This window comes from Macaca mulatta, chromosome 1 (assembly GCF_049350105.2).
Source record: "Macaca mulatta isolate MMU2019108-1 chromosome 1, T2T-MMU8v2.0, whole genome shotgun sequence".
Taxonomy (NCBI): domain Eukaryota; kingdom Metazoa; phylum Chordata; class Mammalia; order Primates; family Cercopithecidae; genus Macaca; species Macaca mulatta.
The window spans coordinates 156,692,300-156,717,432 of record NC_133406.1 but is presented as its reverse complement, the minus strand read 5'-3'; the positions used below and the strand labels follow the sequence as shown (position 1 = coordinate 156,717,432).

At 34.7% G+C, this 25,133-nt stretch overlaps 1 protein-coding gene and 1 long non-coding RNA gene across 2 annotated transcripts in view; one reads left to right on the top strand and one right to left on the bottom strand.

Annotated features, from left to right (window-relative positions):
* Positions 1 to 25,133, top strand: part of LOC144338454 (uncharacterized) — a 445,122-nt gene that overhangs the window by 48,338 nt on the left and 371,651 nt on the right. The window lies entirely within an intron of this gene.
* TTLL7 (tubulin tyrosine ligase like 7) overlaps positions 11,253 to 25,133 on the bottom strand; it is an 89,531-nt gene continuing 75,650 nt past the window's right edge. The window contains exon 20 of the mRNA XM_015144041.3: positions 11,253 to 16,285. Coding sequence (XP_014999527.2) covers positions 16,165 to 16,285 — 121 coding nt within the window. The 3' untranslated portion in view covers positions 11,253 to 16,164. The remainder of the gene's footprint in view (positions 16,286 to 25,133) is intronic.

Below are 25,133 nucleotides of genomic sequence, written 5' to 3'. Positions count from 1 at the left end.
ATATGATCGGAGAAAGTTTTGAAGATCTTTTGGTCGCGTTTCTGCATTTGGAGCTTAAACTGAAAGTCAACTTCACCACTTTCACTGCTACCCAGAGCATCTGTGTAGCTCAAACATCCCCTGCCCTCTGCTAATCCCCACAATAGTCCTTACTGACTTCAGGCTCAACTCTCACAGTGGGCCATGAGTAATTTAGTTCAGTTGAAACTTAGGCAATATATACTCTTTGCTAGACAATCTGATAGGTGTCTGGAGACACAAAATGGAAAGACAGGAACCTTGTTATGATTAATTAGTGCACAATTTCATAAGAGGGAAAAACGTGAATAATCACAAGAAAGTTTTAATGCAACATTAGAAATCAGGATTATATAGCCTCAACATAAAAGACTGAGACACTTTTTAATGGGGACGGTAGTGGCAGGTGGGGACTTTTGACAGATTTCAGGTCAGAGGAGTAGTATTTCACAAAAGGAAAAGCAAGGAGATAAACAGTAGAGCTTCTTCTGAGAGTTTGCATGGGGTATATGGAGCACACGTTATGGATAAGTAAAGAGCGGCTCAAAGAGGTTACGTAAAAGGCTGAAGATGGCAGCACTAGTGTTCAAAGCAGAATTAATACACAGGTCTATCTGACTCCGAATTCATGTTCTCTACATTACTGCCTCAGAACAGATGTCATTTACTGTCTGTGTTATACACATAGAGCAGCGTGCGATGCTTGCTTAATTCCTTGTTTGGTACCTGTGCTTCCCACAGTATGTTCAATCTAATTTAAACTGGCTTCCTTCTCCCCATTGAAACTGCCTTTATGAAGGTGACATACAGCCTCATGTTGACTCATCCACCTCTCTTATCTTACCCAACTTCTACACAGCTTTCAACTCCTTGAAACAATTTCTCCCTTCATCCCTATGACTCCACAAACCCCTGGTTTTCCTCTGACCTCAGTGGCTGTTCTTTTTCAGTCTCCCTACTACATTCTCACCTCCTTCACCACCTCTAGCGCAGAAATACCTAGTCATGGCTGGGCGTCTTTCTTCTCTCTACCCTTTTTTCCCCAAAAATTAGCTCATTTCGACATCATGGTCTTAAATGTCCCTAACCTTGAACACCCAAATGGCAGAGGAGTGGCTAAAAATGTAAACTCTGGATCCAGGCTTCCTGGATTCTAATCTGCGAGATCCACTGACTATAAACGCTTAAGTTAGGCGCTTAACCTCTCTGTGCCTCAGTTCTCTTACCTAAAAATGGAGAAGACAATGGTAGCTATCTTTATACACAGCTACCTTCCCTACAGCTTCACTTAGATATCAAATTTAATGTGTCCCAACTGAATTCTGTATTCTCCTCCCCTCATAAGCCTGTTCCTCCCCATGTAAATAAATATCATCATAAACTCAGATACTCAAGTCAAAACATTTAAGCACATCCTCTAGTCTTTCCCTTTATTGACTCCCGACAGCAGCAAGTCTCAACTGCTGATATGTATGTACCCTCCAAAATATGTTTTAAACTTCTCCAGTTTTCTTCATCTCCTCTTTCCCACTCTAACCCTAATACCATCATCTCTTACTTAGACAACTTTAGTGGCCAGCAAACTGACCTTATATTCACACTTGCCACCCTACAATCTATTTTCCATACAGAAGTAAGAATTATTTTCTTCAAAGGGTGTAGCAGATCACATCTTTCCTCTGCTGAAAACCTTCCAGTGGCTTCCCACTGAACTTAACATCCAGACTCTACACCATGGCCTAAAACGCCCCATGTAAATAGCTCCTTCTTTTCCAGCCTCTCTGTACCACCCTCCCTGACTCCTCACGCAGCTGTCATAATGGCCAATTTCTGTTCCTTAAATATGCCATCTTGTGTCACTCCAGGACCCTTGAGGTTCCATGGAATGTTCTTCCACTGGCAAAGATCTATTTGCCACTAAACTGCTAGTACTTACAGAAGTGCCTGGCACGTAGTATGTGCTCAGTATGTACCTGTTTAACAAATTTATGGATTTATAGTTCTTTAAAGTTAAGATTTCATTCATTTAATTTCTATTTTAAATTACTAGGAGTGCTCTCTGTGTAAGGGAAACCTGAAGTGAAATATTTTTAAATGTGTAGAATCATTCTTAGGCTACAATTTTAAAAATAGGATTTTTGTCATTTTTATATAGGCAATTACAATTGACTTCTTATATAGGAGAGATAGATAGATGATAGATAGATAAGATAGAGACAGAAAGGTATCTATTATACATATATACAAATGATCTAAGAACATGCTTTTTTATGAAAAAAAAGGTGGCTCACTGAATACATAAAACCTGTTATAGTCTGAGATAACAATGTTAAATATAAAATTGGACCAAGGATCTAGAAATAATTACTACATTTTCAAGCCTAGGTACAAAAAGATAAGAGTAGTACCACACCGCAAGGGTTCACAAGGCAAATGCCTTCTTTTGGCATTGACATTCCTAACACATGCCTGTCAACATTCTGAACAGCAAGCTATAGAAATCATACAGATATTTATACAGAATTTGTTAAATCCACATGCTCTTGCCTATAAAGACTTCTAAAAATAAATATTTTAACACTAAATCATTTATGTGCATTTTGTTTTTTTCTGAATTTTTCTTAATTTGCAATCACATAAAAATAACTTTCCTGAAAGCACAGAACTGTTGCATTTATTTGTAGCCATTACCTTTTTTTTTTTTCTTTTTCTTCACCTACCCTGGTAAATGCTTCCCACTCCCGAGGCTGAAAAGTATCTGAAGATCTATAAATCATGAGTTTAATAAGTATAATAAGTCATTTGTTACAGTTATTTTTAAGACTTGACCTTATCGAGTTTTAACTGATATGTTTTGCAGGTACTCCTGCTGTTATATGGAAGCAATATAAGTTTAATATTTAGTTACTGCAACCTAAGGACACTTTGTTTTACTGAAGTATGAAAACTGTGAGTGGAAACGGTGTCCCTAAAATAATTAAGCCAGGACTTTAAACCACAAAATACAGCAAAGTTTCTAATTAAGGTTAATCTTTGAAAGTTCACAATTTAGTGATGAAATCTTCAGGCTTCCATTTTATGGGCAAATGTCAGTTGTTTATATTCAAACAACTGTCATTACATGTAACAGTAGTAAAATATTAAAGAAAACTTCTAGACATACCAGTTCTCTTAAAGTTGGATATATACTGTCTTAAAACAAAATTTAAAATCCACCATTTACACATTTAAAACTATTGCAATTTTTCCTAACCTTATTAGTGCAGATGCAGAAAAGGTATCCTGTTGAAAGCCATTTCTGACAGGAAAAGCAATGTCAATTTTTAGACATTCATAAATGTGAATCATAAGTGAAATCATAATGAAGTAACATATTGTGCATAGAAAATATCTAAAGACAAAAAGATGATCTCTATAGAATGCATCATCAACTGCCGTAACCCTAACTAATCACTGTGCTTCATCCATCAAGTTCAGAAGCAGGTGAAGTAACAGATTCCTAAGTAACACATGTACATGACCCTACTGCTTACAATGTAAAATGGACACTTCAACATATTTTGTTACGTGTGCTTATGTTGCTCTCTCTTGGTGGAAAAGCAGTACTGTTCAAATTGTTTACCACTGATTTTTTAAAACTTTTTAAAAGGCTTTCAGGTTAAGAGAACCAGTTTGTTTTGATACAGTATTTTCAATGCCATTTGCACAAATTAAAGTGCTAATTGCTAACCTTAGAACAGCTAGAACTACTTTAAATAATTCTGAGTTTCTAAATTGACGTGAATTAAAAGCCGGTTGGAGCACACACTGAAATGTTTTCATTTATGGACTCCCAGGAGATTTCATCTTGTAATAAACAAAGTGCCAAACAAAATGAGAGCAAGAGGGTACTAACTCTGTAAGAATTCAGCTTTGAAAACCTGATTCACTGAAAGAAGATGAAAATATTGGTAGAGTCTCCTGAGTGCTCCATCCATTTATATATTTGCAGAAATAAACTATGATTCAGTTTTTTTAAAGTTACTGGATAAACATAAGTGGTGGTAGAAGTCCACACATGTAACAGAAAAAAATTTTTTTGTGATAACGGATTTTAAGATGAGAACCAGTGGCATGCTGGAGCCGGCTGGTACCAGTTTGTGAGAGCTGACTGTGCACATATCTTCCCAACTCCATGTTCAGTGGCATAATTTTGACAGTTGAAATCTATCATGGTGGGAGTTTTTACACTAGAGAAATTTTCAGTCATTGTAAGTAAAGGTTTTGTCTTTCTTTTTGTACTTGTTTCATTTTTTTATTTTTTGGAGGACTGCTTGTTATTTACCAGCATACCACTAGAAATGCCAAAGAACATGCCAAAAAGAAAATCTTTCTCCCTTTGCCTAATGACAATTTAAAATGTTTCTTAATTGCAATGGATATAAATGCCAAATAAAGGACTTCTCAGAGGAAGTCCCTCCTTTTAATATACTTATAAGTCAAACAATATATAGCATTTTATGATCAGAATAGAAATTGTTCACAATGACTACTTCCCCTCTTCCAAATCAAGAGTCTTTTCAGAGAGTGGCACAGCAGTTGTATTTCTAACCAGTTCTCTACAGTAGCCAAAAACAGCTGAGTAACCTTTGGGAAATTGTTCACTTATCAAAATACTACACTCAACCAAGTGAAAAAATGTTTTGTATGCTGATGTATTTTAAATATGAGACTGGTAACATACATGTTCAATAGCATGAATGAAGATGTCAAAGATGGAAGCAAAAATTTGGCAAAGACTTGAAAATGATGTTTCATAAGCCAAGCCCCTCGTGTGCTCACTGGGTTACCCTTACCTTTAGAAGAAGGCAAGACGTGGGAACGTTTTAGGGTCTTCCTTTCACTTGGGAGATTTACCCATAAGTTCAGAGAGACAACTTCAGAAAACAACTGTTATGGCATTTAAAATCTTAGAGAAGGACCTCCTATCTAGAAAACATGAGAGTTTAACTTCTGAAGCATCACAGACTTCTGCAGCTCACATATGTCAATAGCATGGAAATGAACTCATAATGCACGGTCTGGTAGCTTGCGTTTGCATTAGGTACAGCGCACTGTGTGGGGAGGATTATCAAGGGAAGGTTTGATTGATTATTACTCCAGTTCTGCCTATGCCCCCAGGACCCACTTGAAGACATTATACTTCAAGGTGACTATTCTGTTGAAGAGAATATAATATTAATTAATTAATGGTTACATATAAATAATGGAAAGAGACTAATTGAGCAATAGTTCAGCTAAATAGCCCCAACAATGTCACCAGCAGTGACAGTACCGCTGAGCAACTGATAAACAGTACCAGCCATGGAGGGCAGAAACAGAGCCTTTTAAATTCATCTTTTCATGTATTTCCTTATAATGAAAGCCAATAACAAAAGCATGTTTTAGGCGAAAAGATGTTAAAGAAAATATAATCATTGAACAGCAAGAGTTATTTGTTTACACAAACACTAAAGCCTCAGAATAAAAAGATAGCTCATGATATAAGATTGTTTCCAATTATTGGCAGAAGGACAGAAAGATCATCATATCAGTAACATAGAAAGAACAATCATGCTGCAAAGAACAATCAATGGAAATGCAATTTTCAATGTTACAAATCATTAAGCTGAAGATATATGAGAATCAGTTTTAAATATAACATGCAATCAGAATCTGCTGTAAAACCAGATAAAAAATAACTTTGAAAAAAACTGTACTAAATCAATGAGGTATTTATTTAATAAAATAAAAATTCGACCTCTGGATACAGTCATCCTGAAGGCTCTATCATAGGGAATGAAAATGAGACTTCATCTCTTAACTTTAGAAATGCAAAAATCTTCATAACAATCTTATGGGGACTATAGTTATCATCCCCATTTCACATATAAGCAAAATGAGAAACAAAGTATTAAGCAACTTACACAAAGTCAACCCATTAGTAAGTGGTGCAGCTGGGATGTAAACTCTGGCAGTTTAGCTCCTGAGTCCAGCCTCTTAGCAACTACATTACACACCTCTCATCTGGATAAAACATAAAACTGTAGAAAATCCAGGAGCCCTTTCTAAAGAGAGAGGTTTTAGTTGGGTTTTCGAGGTAGATTGTCTTTATTTTTTCTTTTTGCCTCTTTCTACTATATGCCCTTATTTATAACCTAAAATATTAGATATGCAATTCTGCCTTCTGTTAAGCAAGTGACCCATTATACCTGATGTCCATAAGGGCCATTCCATCTGGAAACCAGAGGTAGTCTCTTAATTGTTCCATGCTGATAGTTAATAGAACATTTGATAGAATTCCTTACATATACCTTTGTTATTTAGCCTTATGACATTTCATTAGAATTATTTAGATGACTTTTTCCTGTACTAGAATTTGAACTCATGGAAAGTGAGGATGTTATTAATAATTTGTTTCTCTGTTATCTAGCATAGCAATTGACACACAGCTGGCACTCAACATATATTTGTTAAATAGAAATTACTTGCCACAGCGAAAGAAAGCCTGAAAGAAACAACCTTAGCCTGCATATTAAACGCACAGATAATTGCCTGTTTTACACTAAATGAACTTTTTAACAACAATGAAAAAAATTTTTAGACAAGTTTCCTGACCTCTATCCTTTATTCCTCATGTAAAATAGGTCACAAAGTCTGAACGATCCTTTCTCAGACACGTCTCCTGAATCTGGATCATCACCATGCCACCCGGGGTAGGCTCTGGTCCTAACAGGCCTGGACTCTGAGCAACGGTGTCCTGACTGCTCTCCTGACACCTGCCACTCCTAGGCCCGGCCACTCGCTGTCTCATCGCCCCCTCGCGGCCCTTCTCTACCCACCTCGGGACCTCTCAGGCCTCCTGGCTCCGCCGCAGACCCTCCCTGTCCTAGATCCCGCCAGGGCCCACTTGGGTTCCAGCCGCTGCCTGGGACAGCCAAAGGCTGGCCCGGGCAGTTCTTCCCCAGGTCCTCCGGGGCGTCCCGGGCCGCGCCGGCCTGGCCCAAGGGCACCGAGGAAGGCGCTGACCCAAGGACCACTGTCCGAGAGACTTACCCCGGCCCCCTCTGGTGCCGCGTCCCCACCAGCCCAGGGTGGCAGGTTCTACTCGGGAAGCCTGTTTTATGTCATCTTTCACGCCGATTTCACACCGACAGGGGTGAAGCTGTGGAACTTATACCTCGGCTGGGCCCCGCCGCCAACTCCCCTGGCATGGGAACTGCGCACTGGCCGGGGTTCCCCGAGGGGCGGAGCTTCCCGCTCTGCCCTCGGGCTGATGAGCCGAAGCCTGGCACGTGGGCCTGGATGACCTGACAGCCCTGGCCCCCGCCGCCTCTGTATCAGGGAGAGCGCCTGGGAGGCGCCGCTGCCTCTCTCTCCCCACGTGCCCACCTGCCTCTAGGAACTGGTGAGTTACTTCAGTTGTATGTGACTCTCCAGTGCCACAATTCAGTGTGTATACCAAACGGTGTTATTGAATAGATGAAGATGATTACCACCTGGTAATGAGTTTCCTTAGTCCCATTCTTACAGAACCTGAAACTCAACGCTAACCCCCCCAGACTTAGAATCACAAAGTAGATAGAATCTTTCTGACAATCGGGTGAGTTGGTTTTGTTTTTTAATATGCAATGAGAAAATTACACTTTACTCCAAAGACTAGTGCTTGTTATTTTCCTCACAACAAAACTCTCAGATAGACAAAGTTGGCAACCCTATTTCTCTCAGCTAGTCGATAGAAGAACCAGGATGGAACTAAGATGGGAACCCACATCTTCAGCTTCCTGTTGCAGTGTATGTTCTATTACAGATGAAAAAGAGACAATAAAGTAGAGGATAGGTAGGAAGCTAAAGAAGCGAGGAAAGGACAATCCAGGGTTTGTAAGGAGCTTCGTTTTATTTTCCCAAAGCTTGGAGATTACTTGGCAAAGTGTGATGGTGCTACACAGCCCTTAAGAAATTTGTAATCACCCATCTAACAAGTACCTAGGTTGGATCTGCAAACTGCGTGGAAATTTCTAGCACGGGTAGGAAGAAGCAAGATCAATGTTTCTTAGAACATTTCAGGTCCTGAAGTGGCCCTCTTGCAGTTTACCAGAACATATAATTCTCAAGAGATTCTCAGTAGCCACAGAACTTACAGAAGTTGTCATTATTTACCTACTGCTCAGAAAAACAGGACACTGACTGTGGGCCAATTTTCTAAGAAAAAAAATTATTCCAAGAATGTAAATAATAATGTAGAAGTGCAATCTGCCTTTGCTCTTTCTTACAAATATAAGAAAATGTTTTCATTAAAACAACCAAAAAATAGACAAGATTTACCCAGTACCTTTAGGATGAGAGTAACGTGGCAGTGCTTCACTGGGAAAAGGTGAAGCTGAATGAGATGAAATTTAGAAACTGAGAAATGGTCAGGAAAAAACAAGAAATCAAAAAGCAAATAGAAGTATTATTTGACTGAAAAACCCGAGGCTAAAATATGAAATCAAGCTAATTTCCGAGGTATCTACTTATTCTTTGTTTCAAGACAAGCCTGACTTCAGTTTGGGAAGAGTCAAACACAATGGAATTAGCTAAATTTGCTTATTTTTCAAAGTCCCCTCAATTTCTTCCCCAAATTTGAGTTTCCCTTTGTACTTCTCACATTATGATGTAGAACATTTACTGAGCAAACACCAATTTGGACTAAAATGATATTAGGTTTTGATGATCTACCTATTTTTAGCCTAAGGACTAAGTGGTTTTCTGAATTCACATTTTCATCGTTTTAATGAAAATGAAGCAATATTCTGAAATGGTATTTTCTTAGATTGTATTAAGGTTTATATACCTAGATTTTTCACATACACTATGTCATATACTTTTCCTCTAAATCCAATATATTATGAACACACGGGTAGTTTTTACTGCTAAAAGCATGCTGTAGGTTTAAAAAAATGTTTCTTGACCTTTTACAAGTTATTCTAACACTAACAGCAGCATAGTTGTAACAGGATGGAACTTGACTAGATTTATTAATACAGACTTTTATTATCCTTGATCATTTTTGTCACTGCAGTGTCTAGTTAATACTTAAAGGGTTTTTGTATGTTTGCACCCATTCTTAGAGAGGACAAGAGTTTGAATTTGCATATTCTCATTGTATGTTTCTTTACAATATCAAAGATTGAAGACTGCCTTAATAAAACATTTCAAAAACAATGAGAATCCATTGCTGTGCAAATAGTCAAAACACTACTAAGTCTAAAAAATCTTAGTATTTTTGATAACTGTATAAAATAGCGCAATTTAGGTCACTAAGTGCCATCAGCATATACTCCCTAAATACACCAAATAGTGGTATATTTATTGTATTTTTAAAGAAGGAGATTAATTTAGCAGTATTTCACATGGAACCACACAGAATAGAGTATAAAATTTCTTAAGGCCTAACATGTTACTTAAAGAAAACTTAGAAAAAATATCTGACTTGATAAATGCTGTCTCTCACAAATATGACAAACTCTGAATAAATTCCAGCTTTGAAGGAAGTAAGTCTGCCATAAACAGGCCTTTTTGTTTTGTGTAAGAAGATACTTTCAGATGGCCAGCAAGTGTTTCTAGATATATCCTGTTATTATGCAAAGTTTTCATCTGCTGATGGATGACTTTAGACTCTTATTAAAGATGAACTTTCATAATATATGACCCAATAAATGATTAATATCTATTCATAAAGGTTTGGATGACATTCTGACCACATTCTCAAGCATTTTGCATTACTTCGCATATCGTGATTATGTCGCAAATATCTAATATAACGCATGTTTATCATTAGGGTTATTTACCTCTGGCCATCCTTCCTAGCCTCAAGGCATCCCTCTTGAACCCTGGTTCAAATATTCCCCTGGAAATGACCAAATTCTCAAGTGACAAGTGCAAATAAATTTCTTGCACCAGATTTGTCAGGGTTCATATTTATACCACCAGTCTATATTTGATAAATACATGATTAAATGCTTTGATTACTTTATTGGTGAATGAATTTGTGTATTTTGGTGTTTTCCAAAGTGTGCTCAATAGAAGTCTAGTCCTGGGAGATGCACTGCAATAAAAGATACCATGGTGAAATTAGTTTGGGAACTGATGCAGGTTCCTGTCCCTTTCTGGAAAATCTCAACGCATCTGAGGATATTAAAGACTCTTGAAAGTACTGAAAGTAGAGAAACACCTTCCAATTTTTATACTGTTTCCAAATTTGCCTGACCATGGTGATGGGCATGGTTGTCACTATACTGTATACATACCTGATGAATAACCATTAAAAGATAACTCTCTCCAAGTTAAGGATTATGTTATTCTCTACAAAAGAACCAAATGCTTATTTTGTTTTTAAGGTACTCTATAGTTTTCTAACACTTGAAATTATTCCAAGATTATTTTGTAATTTAAAAAAGTTTTTCATTCAATTAAAGATGAAATTATATATATAATTAAAATTATTTGATAAAATAGGGAGATAGCAAACTACCCACATTGGCCTCATCTTTAGCAGTCATTGAAAGAAATAAATTCAACTTTCAAAGCCTTTATAGAATATTTTTTAACTTTATAAAAATAACGAATTTTTAAAAATACATGTTTAAGAGTCAACCATTATACCATTTGGTTGTCAGTTCCAAAAAGCAAGGCATACATGCATTAACATTCTGATTTCCTAAATTTTTATCCAAAGTGCATCTTTTTTAAAAGGAAAACTATTCTAGATACGTTATACATAATTATCCTAAAGAACAATGGCATAAATGGCAATATGATATGCTTATTTTTGAGGCTTAGTATTCTAAGTTTTGACAGTAACAAGATTATAAATTACTGAAAAAAATGAACTTCATAGCTGAGATGCTGACATAATTCTAATCAGATTAGTAATACTTTTGCTATAATCCATGATGCTAGATACAAAAATGTCATTTCTAAGTTTTAGAACAGTTGGCCTTCTAGTTAACTATGAGAGGAGTTGACACAAATTATGTTGACTTGACCTGACTTTAATAGCACGCAGTTATCCCCATAGTGCGATTGCTGTCTGTAAACAGTAAAAATTACTGTAAAAATATATCTCATCAGTCTGAAACCTTAATTGGGAGCCAATCTCTTCTATTACACAAAGCCATTTGTGTGTGTGTGTGTGTGTGTGTAAAACAGAAATAAGCATTTGATGACATATTGTAGCTTTCTTAGGTTAAACTTTTTTTATTGTAGTAACATATCAGAGTAATTGAAATAACTTCACCATACAGATATCACATGCTGGAGCATGACAATGCAACGCTAATTGCACACTGTATTGACATTTCAAGCATATTTTCTGTAACATTTGCATTCATATACAGGTAGTAAAGCACATGGGGATAATTTGAGTCATGATTCATGTTAGCAAATGTATGGCTTTCAAGCTAATCCTCATACCCAGAATCTGCGGCAAAACCATTAATATTCAGATGTTGTAGCATGTACATTAGTTATTGTATGAAATGATTAGCTCAGGACCCAAGAATTGCTGTTAGCCTTTGAAACAGAAATATCAGTGTTATCTCATTACTTTTGTAAGGTAAGCCTTATTACTAATTTAGGAACTATTGGTCCATTGATTATAGCTGTAGATAATACAGCACAGTTAATGTAGAATGTGTAACTTGAGTAATTTTCCCTCAATATACAATACATCCCTTTATGATGAGGCCCCAAAAGCACCAAAAAATGGCAGCAATCTCCAAGTGTGCAGTAAATTTTAATATACCAATTTTGGTTGCAAGACTTATTTGTAGCCATGTAACTTGCTTTATATGGATCCAGACAATAAATGTTTTTTTAGGCATAGAGACTTCAACCTGGTTCTTAAAAATAATCTCAGCAGACAAACTGAACTTGATGCAACAACATATTTTATGTTTTATTATTGCTGAGGCAAAACCACACCACCATAAAATGCAATGAAAACCAATGTTTAAAAGGCAGGATTTCTCTTTTCTTGAGGCTTTGTTAATACAAAGATCAAAATTTTCACCTTTGAACTAAAAAAGAAATAAAGAAAGAATAGGCAGTGTAAGTAACAAAATTGTCATCATGAATATATTTCTAAATTTTTATTTATTTGTCAACATTAGACCAAAATATTTAGATAACTAATATGGCCCTTGAAAACTTAAATTTCTTGAGAGAAAAGCAAATTTTCAAAAAATCATCAGGTCATAAGAACACAATTAATTGTACAGGTATACATTTTATTATTTAACCCCTATGACCATGTAAACTAAGACTCAAAGTTTAAATTAGCATTACAGAAAAGGAAAGTCTTCTGTCACTCTTGAGGTATTTACTATTTTTTAAAGAATATACATTTAAGAATGAATCAATGTTTTATAGAAAATCAAATAATGGCATTTCTGCAGCTATCAATTTTTTGATACTTTTGAAAAAGTCAAGTAATGTATATGTTTAGATCTAAATAAATTTTTTAAACTATTAGTACTTTGGCATGCTAAAGAAGAAAGTATTTGATTATTAAAACATCTGAAATTTCAAGTTAGATACAAAATTCCATACTCATATATTTTACAAATTAAAAAGACAGTTAAAATGAAATCTTTTTATTGATGCCTAGAAGCTACTATTATCTAGTTGGGTGTAACTATTAGATGAAAAGAAGTTTAGGTTTCTTCATTTGGGTTTGCTTTAGTTTTAGTTTTAGGGAGGAAGAAATAGTTGAAACTGTGTATTTAGACATCATTTTGACATATGATAAAATTTGTATAGATCTTTGCAACTTACAGATAACCAAGGACATTCAACCATGTTCTAGGCAGAGTTACCATTGCCATTTCCATATTTGATCCTGTTACAACTTCATTTTTATATATTTAAGGTAAATGCAATGCTACTAAAATAAAAATTTGTTGCTAGTAAAATTAATCAAAATATGAATAACAGTAGTTCCTTCAATAGACTATATAGAGCAAATGGTAACTAATCTACAATGCTGAATTATTCAAGTGAAAACTAATTTGCAGTCTCAGACTACGTTTGTAGGTGATTATTTAAAATAAAAAGGTTGTTTCTTAGACAATTCTAGAAATTATTCAAATATTGCACAGTTCTAGAAAGCATTCCAATCTTAGATTTACTGAATGAGCAGGGATATGTTTTTCTATAGCAGAATGAAAATATGCTTTCATTGTAAGTAAACCCAGTTCCCCTATTAAAAACCTCTGATAAGATTAAAGTTTTTGGAGTTTTCAGATAAAGCTATTTTCTCTCCTAGAAAAGGGAGTCACACCTGTACTATCACTTATGCTGATATGTTTTAACCTATGAATAAAAATTTATAATAAAAACTGGGGAATATTTTACACCTCTAAATCATTTCCATGGCCTCTCGAGACTTCCATGGTTTATTGTTGTGTCTTCTCTTCTTAGTTGCTCATTAGGGAATAGCACTGGAGCAGACACAGTACATAGCATACCAGGTAGTATATATAAATAATGAACACAAGGCTTTTATTCACAACTTCATCATATCAAAATACATCAGTCTAAATAGGCAAATGAAGGCAATAAAATTGTAATGCTCAAAATAAGTCCAGACATAAGTAGCTAGAGAAATGAAATTTATTTGTTGAAATCAATTTGTGGGGTACTTCCACACATTTAAATTTACTCAGTTTTAAAATTGTGTGTGTATGTGTGTGTGTGTTTTCTGGGAAGAGTATTTCTCCTAGTGAAGGGCACTCTTATTTTTTGTTTTAAATAAAAATTTTGCTCTGGTACAAAAGTTGCAAAGCACACACTCCAGCAAATTAAGTAATTATTTGTGATTTAAGATAATGCAAATGAGTGGCCAACAAACTGGGCTGTTATCATATATCAGACACTTAAAGTTATATATATATTTTTTGTGGCCATATGAATTTAAAAGAAAAATGAACTCCATGAAAAGACTTATTACTTGTTGATCATTCTTATGGATCATTCGGTAATATCCCAATTTTTGCATTATTTTTTCTAAAAAAATCCATAACATATTTAAGAATTCACAACATGGAGTCATAAACAGTGTAGTCACTGTAATTTCCTTCATTCTGATACCCTTATCCTCTTCTTCCACAATAGCAAATTCTTCTTTGGGACGCATGCAGAGAGGAAAAGTATCTACCAAATGTGGATGTTAGGTAGTCATAAAGAATCAAGTAGCTAGCAGTAATTTAGGAAACAAACAAATTATTTCAGCCTAAAAAAGACTTAGAAGATGGCTTGGAAAGAAAAATACATCTAACTTATAACTTTAGGTTGCCAATTATTCAGGCTATGAATTAAACCAGGCCAATTTGCCCCTCTCAGTTCTCCTGCTTTGGGGCCACTTCCTGAAATAACTTTTAGAATAGTAAAAGGAGGTAAAACATTCATGAATTTCGAAAATAATTAGCAGCTGGGAGAAAATAAAACTGTTGGGGGAAGAAGTTTAAATACATTCTAAGAAGTGACGGCTGCACTGATTATTTCATTGTCTAAGTAGTACGGCTTATATTTTTATGGAAATCTGAAAGCTCATTCTTGGTTTTAAAAACTGTATTCAAGAAAAGGAAGTAAACTGCTATGAAATTTATGCATAACAACTTTGGACAAGAACACTTCATTCTCTGCTTTGATTTTTTTAAAACCCTAAAGGGTACACTGATGACTTGTAATATGTGGTCATTGAAATCCTCTATTCACAGTCCTTTAACTGTTTTCTGTGGTGCAATGAGAAACTACTGTATTAGACTTTGCAATATAAATTGGTTTCAACCTTGAGAGATTTATAAAAATAAGTTTGTCTCATTATCCTATAACACTAAAATGAGTGAAACGTGTCAGCTCTTCTACTTCTGCGAAACAGGAGAAATTGTATTTAACCATGTTAAACCCATCAAAGTTATACTTTCCAAATAAAAATGAGTGGTGTAAGACATAAAAGCCATATAGAAAGATTTTGTTACCATCATTTTCTGTTCCTTTATGTGAGTCTCTATGAAAAGTAAAAATGAAAGCTAGTTTACATTTTATTTTTAACCCATTGGATTGTCTTCCATTTTATTTATTTGTATCTTTTTATTTATTTATTTATTTATTTACGTTTTTGAGACAGAGTTTCACTCTTGTCGCCCAGGCTGGAGTGCAATGGCACGATCTCAGCTCACTGCAACCTCTGCCTCCTGGGTTCAGGTGATTCTCCTGTCTCAGCCTCCCATGTAGGTAGGATCACAGGCGCTTACCACCACGCCCAGCTAATTTTTGTATTTTTAGTAGAGATGGGGTTTCGCCATGTTGGCCAGGCTAGTCTCAAACTCCTGACCTCAGGTGATCCACCGACCTCAGCCTCCCAAAGTGCTGGGATTACAGGCATAAGCCACCCTGCCCGGCCTATCTTCCATTTTAGACCATAATATGATCTCACCAGATCCTTACTGAAAATGTACATTATTACAAGTAGCTAAATTTCCACATAGAGGAATAAAAAGGTTAGAGAATTAGGTTATGACTTTTCTAGTACTTTAGTGTGCTATGTTAATGATAAACCCGTTTTAAATTTCTTAATCTTATCATCAAGCAACACCAGGCTTCTAAATCTTTTTGTTTCATTTAAAATGGCTACTATATATGAGAATTTTTAAGGTATTATACTAAACCCTTTTTCAGGTCAAAAGGCATGTTATCTAGAAAATAATTTAACACTGTAATTGGATCCTCAAGATCAATTTGTTTTATATACTCTGCAGCAAAAATAACATTTCTAGTAGGAAGGAATTAATTATAAACCTAGCAAGTTCTAGACATTCACGTATTTGTGTAAACAATTTTAACATGGTTTATTACATTTCCAGAAAGGTTAAGTCTTATATTCCATTTTCTGCTAATTCTTATTTCATATATTATTTAATATAATAAATATATGTTATTTGGGTGCATATGTGCATATATTTTCACACATATATATGTCTTATATACATAAAACAGCACTTAATGGTCATGTTCTTTGCATGTTCAACTTCAGAGGAAAAAATGAATTGCTGTTATGTATAACCAAAGGCGATCTTCCTTTCTGTTTCACAAATGGCCATATCTGGATGTAAACAAAACATTGGAGCGAGTCATTCCAGGTGAATTGTACTTCAAGTTGTAGGTTGGTGTTCTCAAGAAGAATTGGGTACTCCCTGGTAGTAAATACCTAAAAACGATAGTTAACAAATTAGATTTTTACAAGCAAATTATAACTAACTCACTAAAGGGGTATGTGGTTAGCAATTTACGTATTCTATATGAGAAATGTTACTGTAACAAAAATGCAATTCATATAAAAAGATTTCCTCCCCCAGACTGTAGGAAAGAAGGAGAGAAGAGCTAAATATAGATGCAATATATGACGTTAGCATCCCAAGACATCCCATAAAGAGCCATTGTACTCAAATACTGTGAAACTGTTTATGTGGCTAATGTTAATTTAGAATTCATCATCAGTCCTTGTAATATGTGGAGCCAAATATTTTTTTAAAACATGTGATTTGAGAATTTGACTAGCCACATTAACAATAATTGTTTGTTTTGAGGGAGGCAGAACCACTGATTGTAATTTAATAATAGATCATTGATGTATTATTACTATAGGTAACCTAATAGAAAACATTAAAGATTAACATTCCTAATTAGAATATAAATTTTATATTCTTTGACCATAGAGTGCTCATGATTACAGAATATCAAAAACAATCAGCTGGACGCAGTGGCTCACACCTGTAATCCCAGCACTTTGGGAGGCTGAGACAGGCGGATCATCTGGGGTTGGGAGTTCAAGACCAGCCTGACCAACATAGAGAAACCCCATCTCTACTAAAAATACAAAATTAGCCAGGCATGGTGGCAGATGCCTGTAATCCCAGCTACTTGGGAGGCTGAGGCCAGGGAATCGCTTGAACCTGGGGCCCGAGGTTGCGGTGAGCTGAGATCGTGCCATTGCACTCCAGCCTGGGGGACAAGAGTGAGACTTCGTCTCCAAAAAAAAAAAAAAAATCATGATTACAGGTTGCATGTAACCCTTGCAGCCGAATGTATTTCAAAATATGTGATTTTTTTCAGATTTTAGAAAGATAATATGGTGATTTATATATACTATTTATATTACTATATAACACCTCCATCAGAGCCTTGGAGCAGCATCTTGTAAACAAACCATTACATTTCTGTAGTAAAATGTATTAATATTCACAATAAATCAGATAAAGACTACAAATAACTTCATGTCAATTCAGGTCAGATTTGGCAGCAGAGGGGTTACATTTTTTTTTTTTTTTTTTTTTTGAGATGCAGTCTGGTTCTGTCACCCAGGCTGGAGTGCAATGGCGTGATCTCGGCTCACTGCAACTTCTGCCTCCGAGTTCACGCGATTCTCCTGCCTCAGCCTCCCAAGTAGCTGGGATTACAGGCGTGTGCCACCATACCTAATTTTTTTCTTTGTATTTTTAATAGAGATGGGTTTCACCGTGTTAGCCAGGATGGTCTCAAATGAGTTATGTTTTGTTTTCGAGTTTTCAAAGTTTTGGAAATTAAATATTGCAAGTAAGAGATTGTGCACCTGTAGAATCTGTTTTCCTGTGAAAAATGTTGACTAGCATTAGGCCAGTCCAATCTATATGTCCAGAGAGAAATGGCCAAGGAAATCTATATAAACAAATGCAAACAACGCTATTCAAAATATAAGTCCTAGTAATGATGATAAGGAAATGCTATAAAATCAAGATAAAGATACTTATGAGGAATGTCTAAGAGCAGAAGCAGCAATATACAGAGATTTGTAATTAGTCGTGGGAAATAAACAGTGGGACGGATTCAAATCATTTATTTTCTTCACTTGACATTAGAATTCTCCAGGGATAGTATCATACTCCCACAGGTACATGATAAACAGAGGACTGAGGGCACAATTAGCTGTCTATTCTATGTTAAATAATATTGATAACTATGATAATTCTATGTCAATGGAAAATTGTATTTATAGTTGTGTTAAATGAATTATGTAGAAAGAAATGTATTATAATCAAACTATATGCAGCATTCAGATTAAAATAGCAGAACTTTCTATAATATCCATAAATATCATTTTATCATGAATTATCTAATAATATCTTCTAAACCTATTACCTAATATCACAAACTATAAATAATTACTCAAATCATTAAGTTAATAGAGCAGTAAAATAACATAAAACAAACCAAATTAAATCAAAATTGGATAACAGGTGATGAATAATAAAACAAATGATTTCTCACATCACAGATTATATAAATTACTTTCTTACGATCACTTGGGTAATTTATATGGATTAATTACTATGTCAACAATTGGTGAGGTCATGATGACTGATTCAGTATCTTCTGCCATGAAAAGGCTATCCTTCCTATCTAGGGCAAAGTTGCAAAAGAAAACAAGGTGTTTGATCAAAATCCACTATGTCATAGTAGTTGAGAGTTACTCTACCTTCTACTGAAGATACATTCTGATTATACTGATAATTACACGGTAAACAGTAATGTCTACCAACTTTCTTTCAAAGAATTTCCAAGTAACAGTTACTATTGACATTTCAGTAACATTTACATATTCTTTTGAGATAAAGATCACTATTTTGCACATGAAAAAATAAAAGCACAAAGTCCAGGATCACAACTAACTTACACTCTTTTACTGAACAAATATTTAAATAGTGTTTTCTATGTGCCCAGCACTATTCTAATTGCTTTACAGATATCAACTCATTTAGTTCTCATAACAATTCTATATGGTAGATATTACTGTTAGCTCCATTTTACAGATAAATAAACTTCATGACGCATACAGGGGTCAAATGCCTTGCTCAGGGTCTCCTACCTAGAAAGTGGCAGGGCCAGGATTCAAATCCATACAGGCTAGCTCCAGCAGCAGAGCTCCTAGCAACCATACTATATTGTCATGACAATTCTACATAATTATCATTGTATACTAATTTCAGTTTTAAAACTAATGGGTACAATTATTATACTCATTTTTCCAGAAATGTGAAGTATAAAATAATCTAGAAAATAGAAAGATAATTATATATGCCGCAAACCTAAACTTTTTCATAGAAGAAGAAAAAGATGAAACTTTTTATTCAGACTTGAAAAGAAGTTCGGCATGAACTAAAAAAAGCATATAAAATTACATTGGAAGAAACACTTTTCTTCCCTAATGCAAGTGCTGTGGGATATTTTAAAGTGTTGCAGGGAAATACAATGGATTATTTGCCTTAATATCTCCATTAATATGTCTTGGGAAATCCAATACTAGCTGAACATCGAAGATTGTTTTTGAAATGTTCCTTGCAATGAAGATAAATAATTTGATTTTTTTAAAGCAGAAGACTATCTCAAGGAAGTGGGTTTACGGATTAAAGAATTTGTGTAAGGCACTAAAAAATGGGAAAAGTTTAGAGCTTACCTATTTTTCTAGCTTATTATTTACATATGAAAATGGCTAACTCATTGCTAATTCATGCCAAGGAGAAATACCTCAAACTACCCTATTTGTTTCATAGCCTCACTCCTCATCCTCCTCATCCCTAAGGCAGGTGTGCACATCTTTACATAACCATTATATTAAATGCAAACATAGAGCCCGCATTTATGTAATTCCTGATTGATGCAGAATTAGTTTGTCTTTTATATACCAATTTATTGCTGACCGGGAGGATCTCTGGAACATGAAGCATATCAAGACTGGTAGAATTAACCTTGAAAACATAAGCTACACCCACCTCCTTTTCCTCTTCCTGGAGTTAAGACCAGGACCCCTGATTTCCCCAGAATAATTTTAGGACCTGGTTTGGAAAACCAGGGGTAAATAAAGTCCATCAGAATATTTGTCCTGTCTTTTAAAAATATTTATATTATAGTGAAATATAAAACATGAAATGTACTATTAAACAGTGTTTTTCTTACCATTTTTAATTGTATGATTTAGTGCATTAAGTACATTCACAATGTGTGTAACCATCACCATTAATTTCAGAACTTTTCATCACCTCAAACAGAAACTCCTTACCCTTGAAGTACTAACGCCCCATTTTCCCTCCCTTCCTACCCCTAGTAACATCTATTCTATATTCTGTCTCTATGAGGTTGCGTATTATACATGCCTCATATAAATGGAATCACAAGATTTGTCCATTTGTGTCTGGCTGTGTAACTTAGCATGTTTTCAAAGGTCATCTACATTGTAACCTGTATCAGAATTTCAGTCCATACTGTGGCTGAATAATATTCTATTACATGTGTATACCATATTTTATCTCTTCAACTGTTCATGGGCACGGGTTGTTTTCATCTCTTGGCTATTGTCTTATAAATAATGCTTCTGTGAACATTAGTATACAGGTATCTATTTCTTTGTTTTTCATTCTTTTGAGTAAATACCTCAGAGTAGAATTGCTGGGTCATATGGTAATTCTATATTTATTTTTTTTAGAAACTCTCAAACTGCTTTCTACAACTGCCACACAGTTTTACATTTTTACCAGCAATGCACGAGAAATCGAAGTTCTCCACATCCACATCCTTGCCAACACTTATTACTTGGTACTTTTTTGATAATAGCAATTCTAGTGGATGTGCATTGTCCTGTGGTTTTAACTTCAAGATTTTTGGGGAAAAGCCCCAGTTTCAAATTCTACTTTTGCCACATTTAAATCCAATATGGATTTAGATAAACCTCACTTTTCTCAGCTGTACAAAATTCCAATAGTTTCTGCCATATATGGCTCACAGAGTATGGAGCCAATGAAATAGTGTACATGAATGAAATATTATTTATAATTTATATATTATGAACACTGGCCTCAAAAACAAGAATATCTCTGTTCTTAGATAGAGATATACAACTATCTTAACCTAAGGGCATAAATAATACCATATATTTAACTCGTCTTTTTTTAAACTTTTAAATTATAAAATATAAGGTATTTTAAAAAGTACATAAAACATAAATGTTCAGTTTAATGAGTATTATAAAGTGATTACTTGTCATTACCACCCATGTTAAGTAACTGAACATTCCTAGCATCACAGAGCCCTGTATTATAGTACCCTCACTCCTCATAAACTTAACCACTATTCTGACCTTTATGGTAATTACTTCCTTGTTTACTACCCAATTATACATTCCTTAAACACTATCATATAATTTTGCCTGTTTTTGATTTTTCAATAAATGGACACAATATATATTCCTTTGTATCTGGTTTATTTTGCTTAATTTTATGTTTGAAACTAACCCTATATGTGTAGGTGCAGTTTGTTCATTTTCAATGTTGTATACTATTCCATCATATGAGTATTAGAAAAAAATGTGCCCATTCTTTCATGGACATTTGGGTTGTTTCCAATTTTTAGCTATTATGAGTAAATGCTACTATAATCATTCTCGTAAGGGTCTTGTGCACATGTGCACACATCTCTGATAAGAATTTACAGGGAGAGTAGCTGTAAAAAGGGTAGGCTTTAGATGTAATGAGAAACTGCTTGTAAAAGGTACCAACTTTCACTTTACAAGCAGGGTAAGAGAGTTCCTATTACTATATGTTCTCATCAACACTTGTGATGGATACGCAGTGATTTTGAGATTTGGCATTTCCCTGATTATTAATTAGCTTAAACACTTTTTCAAATGTTTATTGGTCCTTGTTTTTCAGTTATCTTCCCCATTTTTCTATTGTGTGGTCTGCTTTTTTCTTATAAATTTGTAGGAGTTTCTATATAATCGTGTAATAATTTTTTATAGATTATATTGGTTGCAAACACTTACTTCCATCCTGTGGCTTGCTTTTCCACCTCTTAATGGGGCCTTCTGATGAACATATGTTTTTAATTTTCATATAATCTTTTCACTTATTATGAAATTTTTTGGTTCTATTAATCTTTGCATACCTCAAGGTCATGAAAATATTCCCCTGTATTATCTTCTGAAATCTTTATGCAGTTTTACCTTTCACATCTACAAACTAATTTCATCTGGAAATGGTTTTCGTTTATGGTATAGGTAAAGTTAAGTTTCTTTTTTATTATTTGGAAATACAATTGTCCTAGAACCGTTGTTTAAGCAAACTTCCCCTTCCTCTGTCATAAATCAGGTGTGCACCACTTTTGTCATAAATCAAGTCTCCAGGTAGGCCTGGGTTGGTAAATGGTTTTTCTGAATGGTTCCAATGGTCTATTTGTCCATCCTTTTGCCAATATTATACTATCTTAAATTACTTTAGCTTTATTGTAAGTCTTGAAACACTGTAGTTACTAAATCCTATGATGTTATACCGCTCTATTTCAAGATTGTCTTATTTATTCTTGGTCCTTTGCTTTTCTGTATAGTGACAGAACAAACTTTGGTCAAATTCTTCTCCCCACCAAAAATAAAAAATAAAAATTGGTTGAGATTTATAGTAGAATTACATTGAATTTACAGATGTATGAAATTATTTGAGAAAAACTGACATATCGATAATATTGAATGCAATGATGACTAAGACATACTTTTCCATTTTTCACATTTTCCTGCATAAAGGTCACACACATTTCTTGCTAGATTTATTCCTAAGTATTAGATATTCTTTCATACTTTTGAAAAAATATTTAAAATTTTATATCTCAGATATTTGTTGTTGATAAAGAAAAGTGCAATTGATTTTCTTATATTGACTTTGATTTATATGATTTCATCAAAATTGTTAAATTCACTTTATAATTTATCATAGATTTATTTACATTTGTATGAATACAATCATATCCATTTACTGAGTTTAGTTCTTTCTTTCAAACCTAATGCCTTTTCTTTTTCCTAATATATCCATTTAAATCTATAAATATCCCTATATTACTGATTTAGCCATATTCTACAAGTTTTATTTCTAATATTTTTGTTATCGCTCAGTTCAAAATATTTTTTTATGTCCATTATAATCTCTTATTTGATTCGTGGGTTATTTAAAAGTCTATTTTTTCGGCTGGGTGCGGTGGCTCATGCCTGTAATCCCAGCACTTTGGGAGGCGGAGATGGGTGGATCATGAGGTCAGGAGATTGAGACCATCCTGGCTAACACGGTGAAACCCCGTCTCTACTAAAAATCCAAAAAATTAGCCGGGCATTGTGATGGGCACCTGCAGTCCCAGCTACTCGGGAGGCCGAGGCAGGAGAATGGCGTGAACCTGGGAGGCGGAGCTTGTAGTGAGCCAAGATCGCACCACTGCACTGCAGCCTGGGCGACAGAGTAAGACTCTGTCTCAAAAAAAAAAAAAAAAAAAAAAGTATATTTTTTGACTTTCCAAAGCATAGATTTGCTGTTTATATTTTTCTGTTGTTTTCCAGCTTAAAGGCATTTGGTCGGAAAAAGTCCTCTGTATAATTTCAATCATCTGAAATTCTGTGAATTTTTTTTTTTTAATTCCACTATATGGTTTATTTGGCAAAATTTCCCATTGTGCCTGGTGTACTGAATTCTGAAGTTAATACATTTACTTCTATATATGACAGTTAAGTCTGTTAATTTTATTGTTAAAATTTTTATATCTTTACTGAGTTTTTTTCTGAGAAATGATTATTAAATCTTCCTCTATGGTTGTAAATTTATTTCCTTTTTGTTTCTGTCAACGTTTGCTTTGCAACCCTTCTCATGCACTGTTACTCCTAGGAATCTAGAGTGTTGACAACAGCCATCACCTTTGGCAGGCCCTGAACTCCTATTTTATCCCTTAGGCCCACACAACTGTCAAAAGCACTGCTCAGCACTAACAAATACTCACTAACAGGTACTGGGTTAGCAAGTACTTTCAAGCAAATGTGATATTTTGTACAGCATTTCTAGTTATCATCAGAGGCAGGATTTATCCAAATATTTAATGTTGTATTACCAAAAGCAGAAGTGCTAACTTGGTGGTTTAAAAAAATTTTTTTTTAGCTATGGAACCCTTTGTGAAATAAGCTTATAAGAAAGCTCAGTACATGAAAGGTAGAAACCCAGAAATGTCTCTTGGGTATGCACACTATTATTTTTTTCTGAGATTGCAAAGTTGAAGGCCACTCTCTTCCATGTAATAGATGCCACATACTCTTTAAATCCTCTTAAGAAATACCCTGTAGATCTTTGGTAAAGATAAACGTGGTCCCTAAACCTGTCTGCTGTTAGCTCTATTTCCTATCTGTTTTAATTTTATAAATAAATTAACCAAAGATGAATCTCCTCATAAATTATTTAGGTATACTTCATAAGTTATTTATATTAGGTACATTTACATTTATTTATAAACATTATAAACATAAATTCATGTTTATATTACCAAGTACACTTCATAAATAAAATGTGTCAATCTATTAATAGATATTAAATGACTTCTACATTTAAGTAAAATGCTAAAGAGTCCGTTTCTTACCTATGAGGAAAATAAATATGGCCACTTTTTACATGTTGTTAAATTAATGTGACACTGACTTCGGTTTTAATAGCTAGACATTAGGGAGAAATGTTTACTTCTCTTCACTCCTTGTGTTCCAATGTAGAAGAATTTCCACTACTGTGAACTTCCTGGTCTCTTACCAGAACCAAATTATCTGATTTGTGGATTTAAAAGAAGGAAACAGGAATGCTTGGCTCAGCCTCTTTGTCTTTCTGGCTCTGCCTTTCTGCAGAAAGGATGCATCCTTTCTTGCTCTCCTGCCAATGCTAAAAGAACTAGACTTTATGGGCTAGTGACAGTGGAAGGTTTGTGTTGATTCTGCTCTGCCTTTGACTGGGTGGATAAGTTGAATTCCAAAATTCAGTATTAGAAAACTCACTTGGCTCACATCTACACCATGTGCCCTAATGTAACTTTTATTAGCAATAGTGCTATAGAGTAACAAAGCAACAGATGATGACCGTATGTCTGACTCTGGTATTTTTCTATCATATGGTTCTGAGCTTGGATAGGAATGAAAATGTATTTACTGACATCTCAAAATGAATATAATCACAATAGTGGGT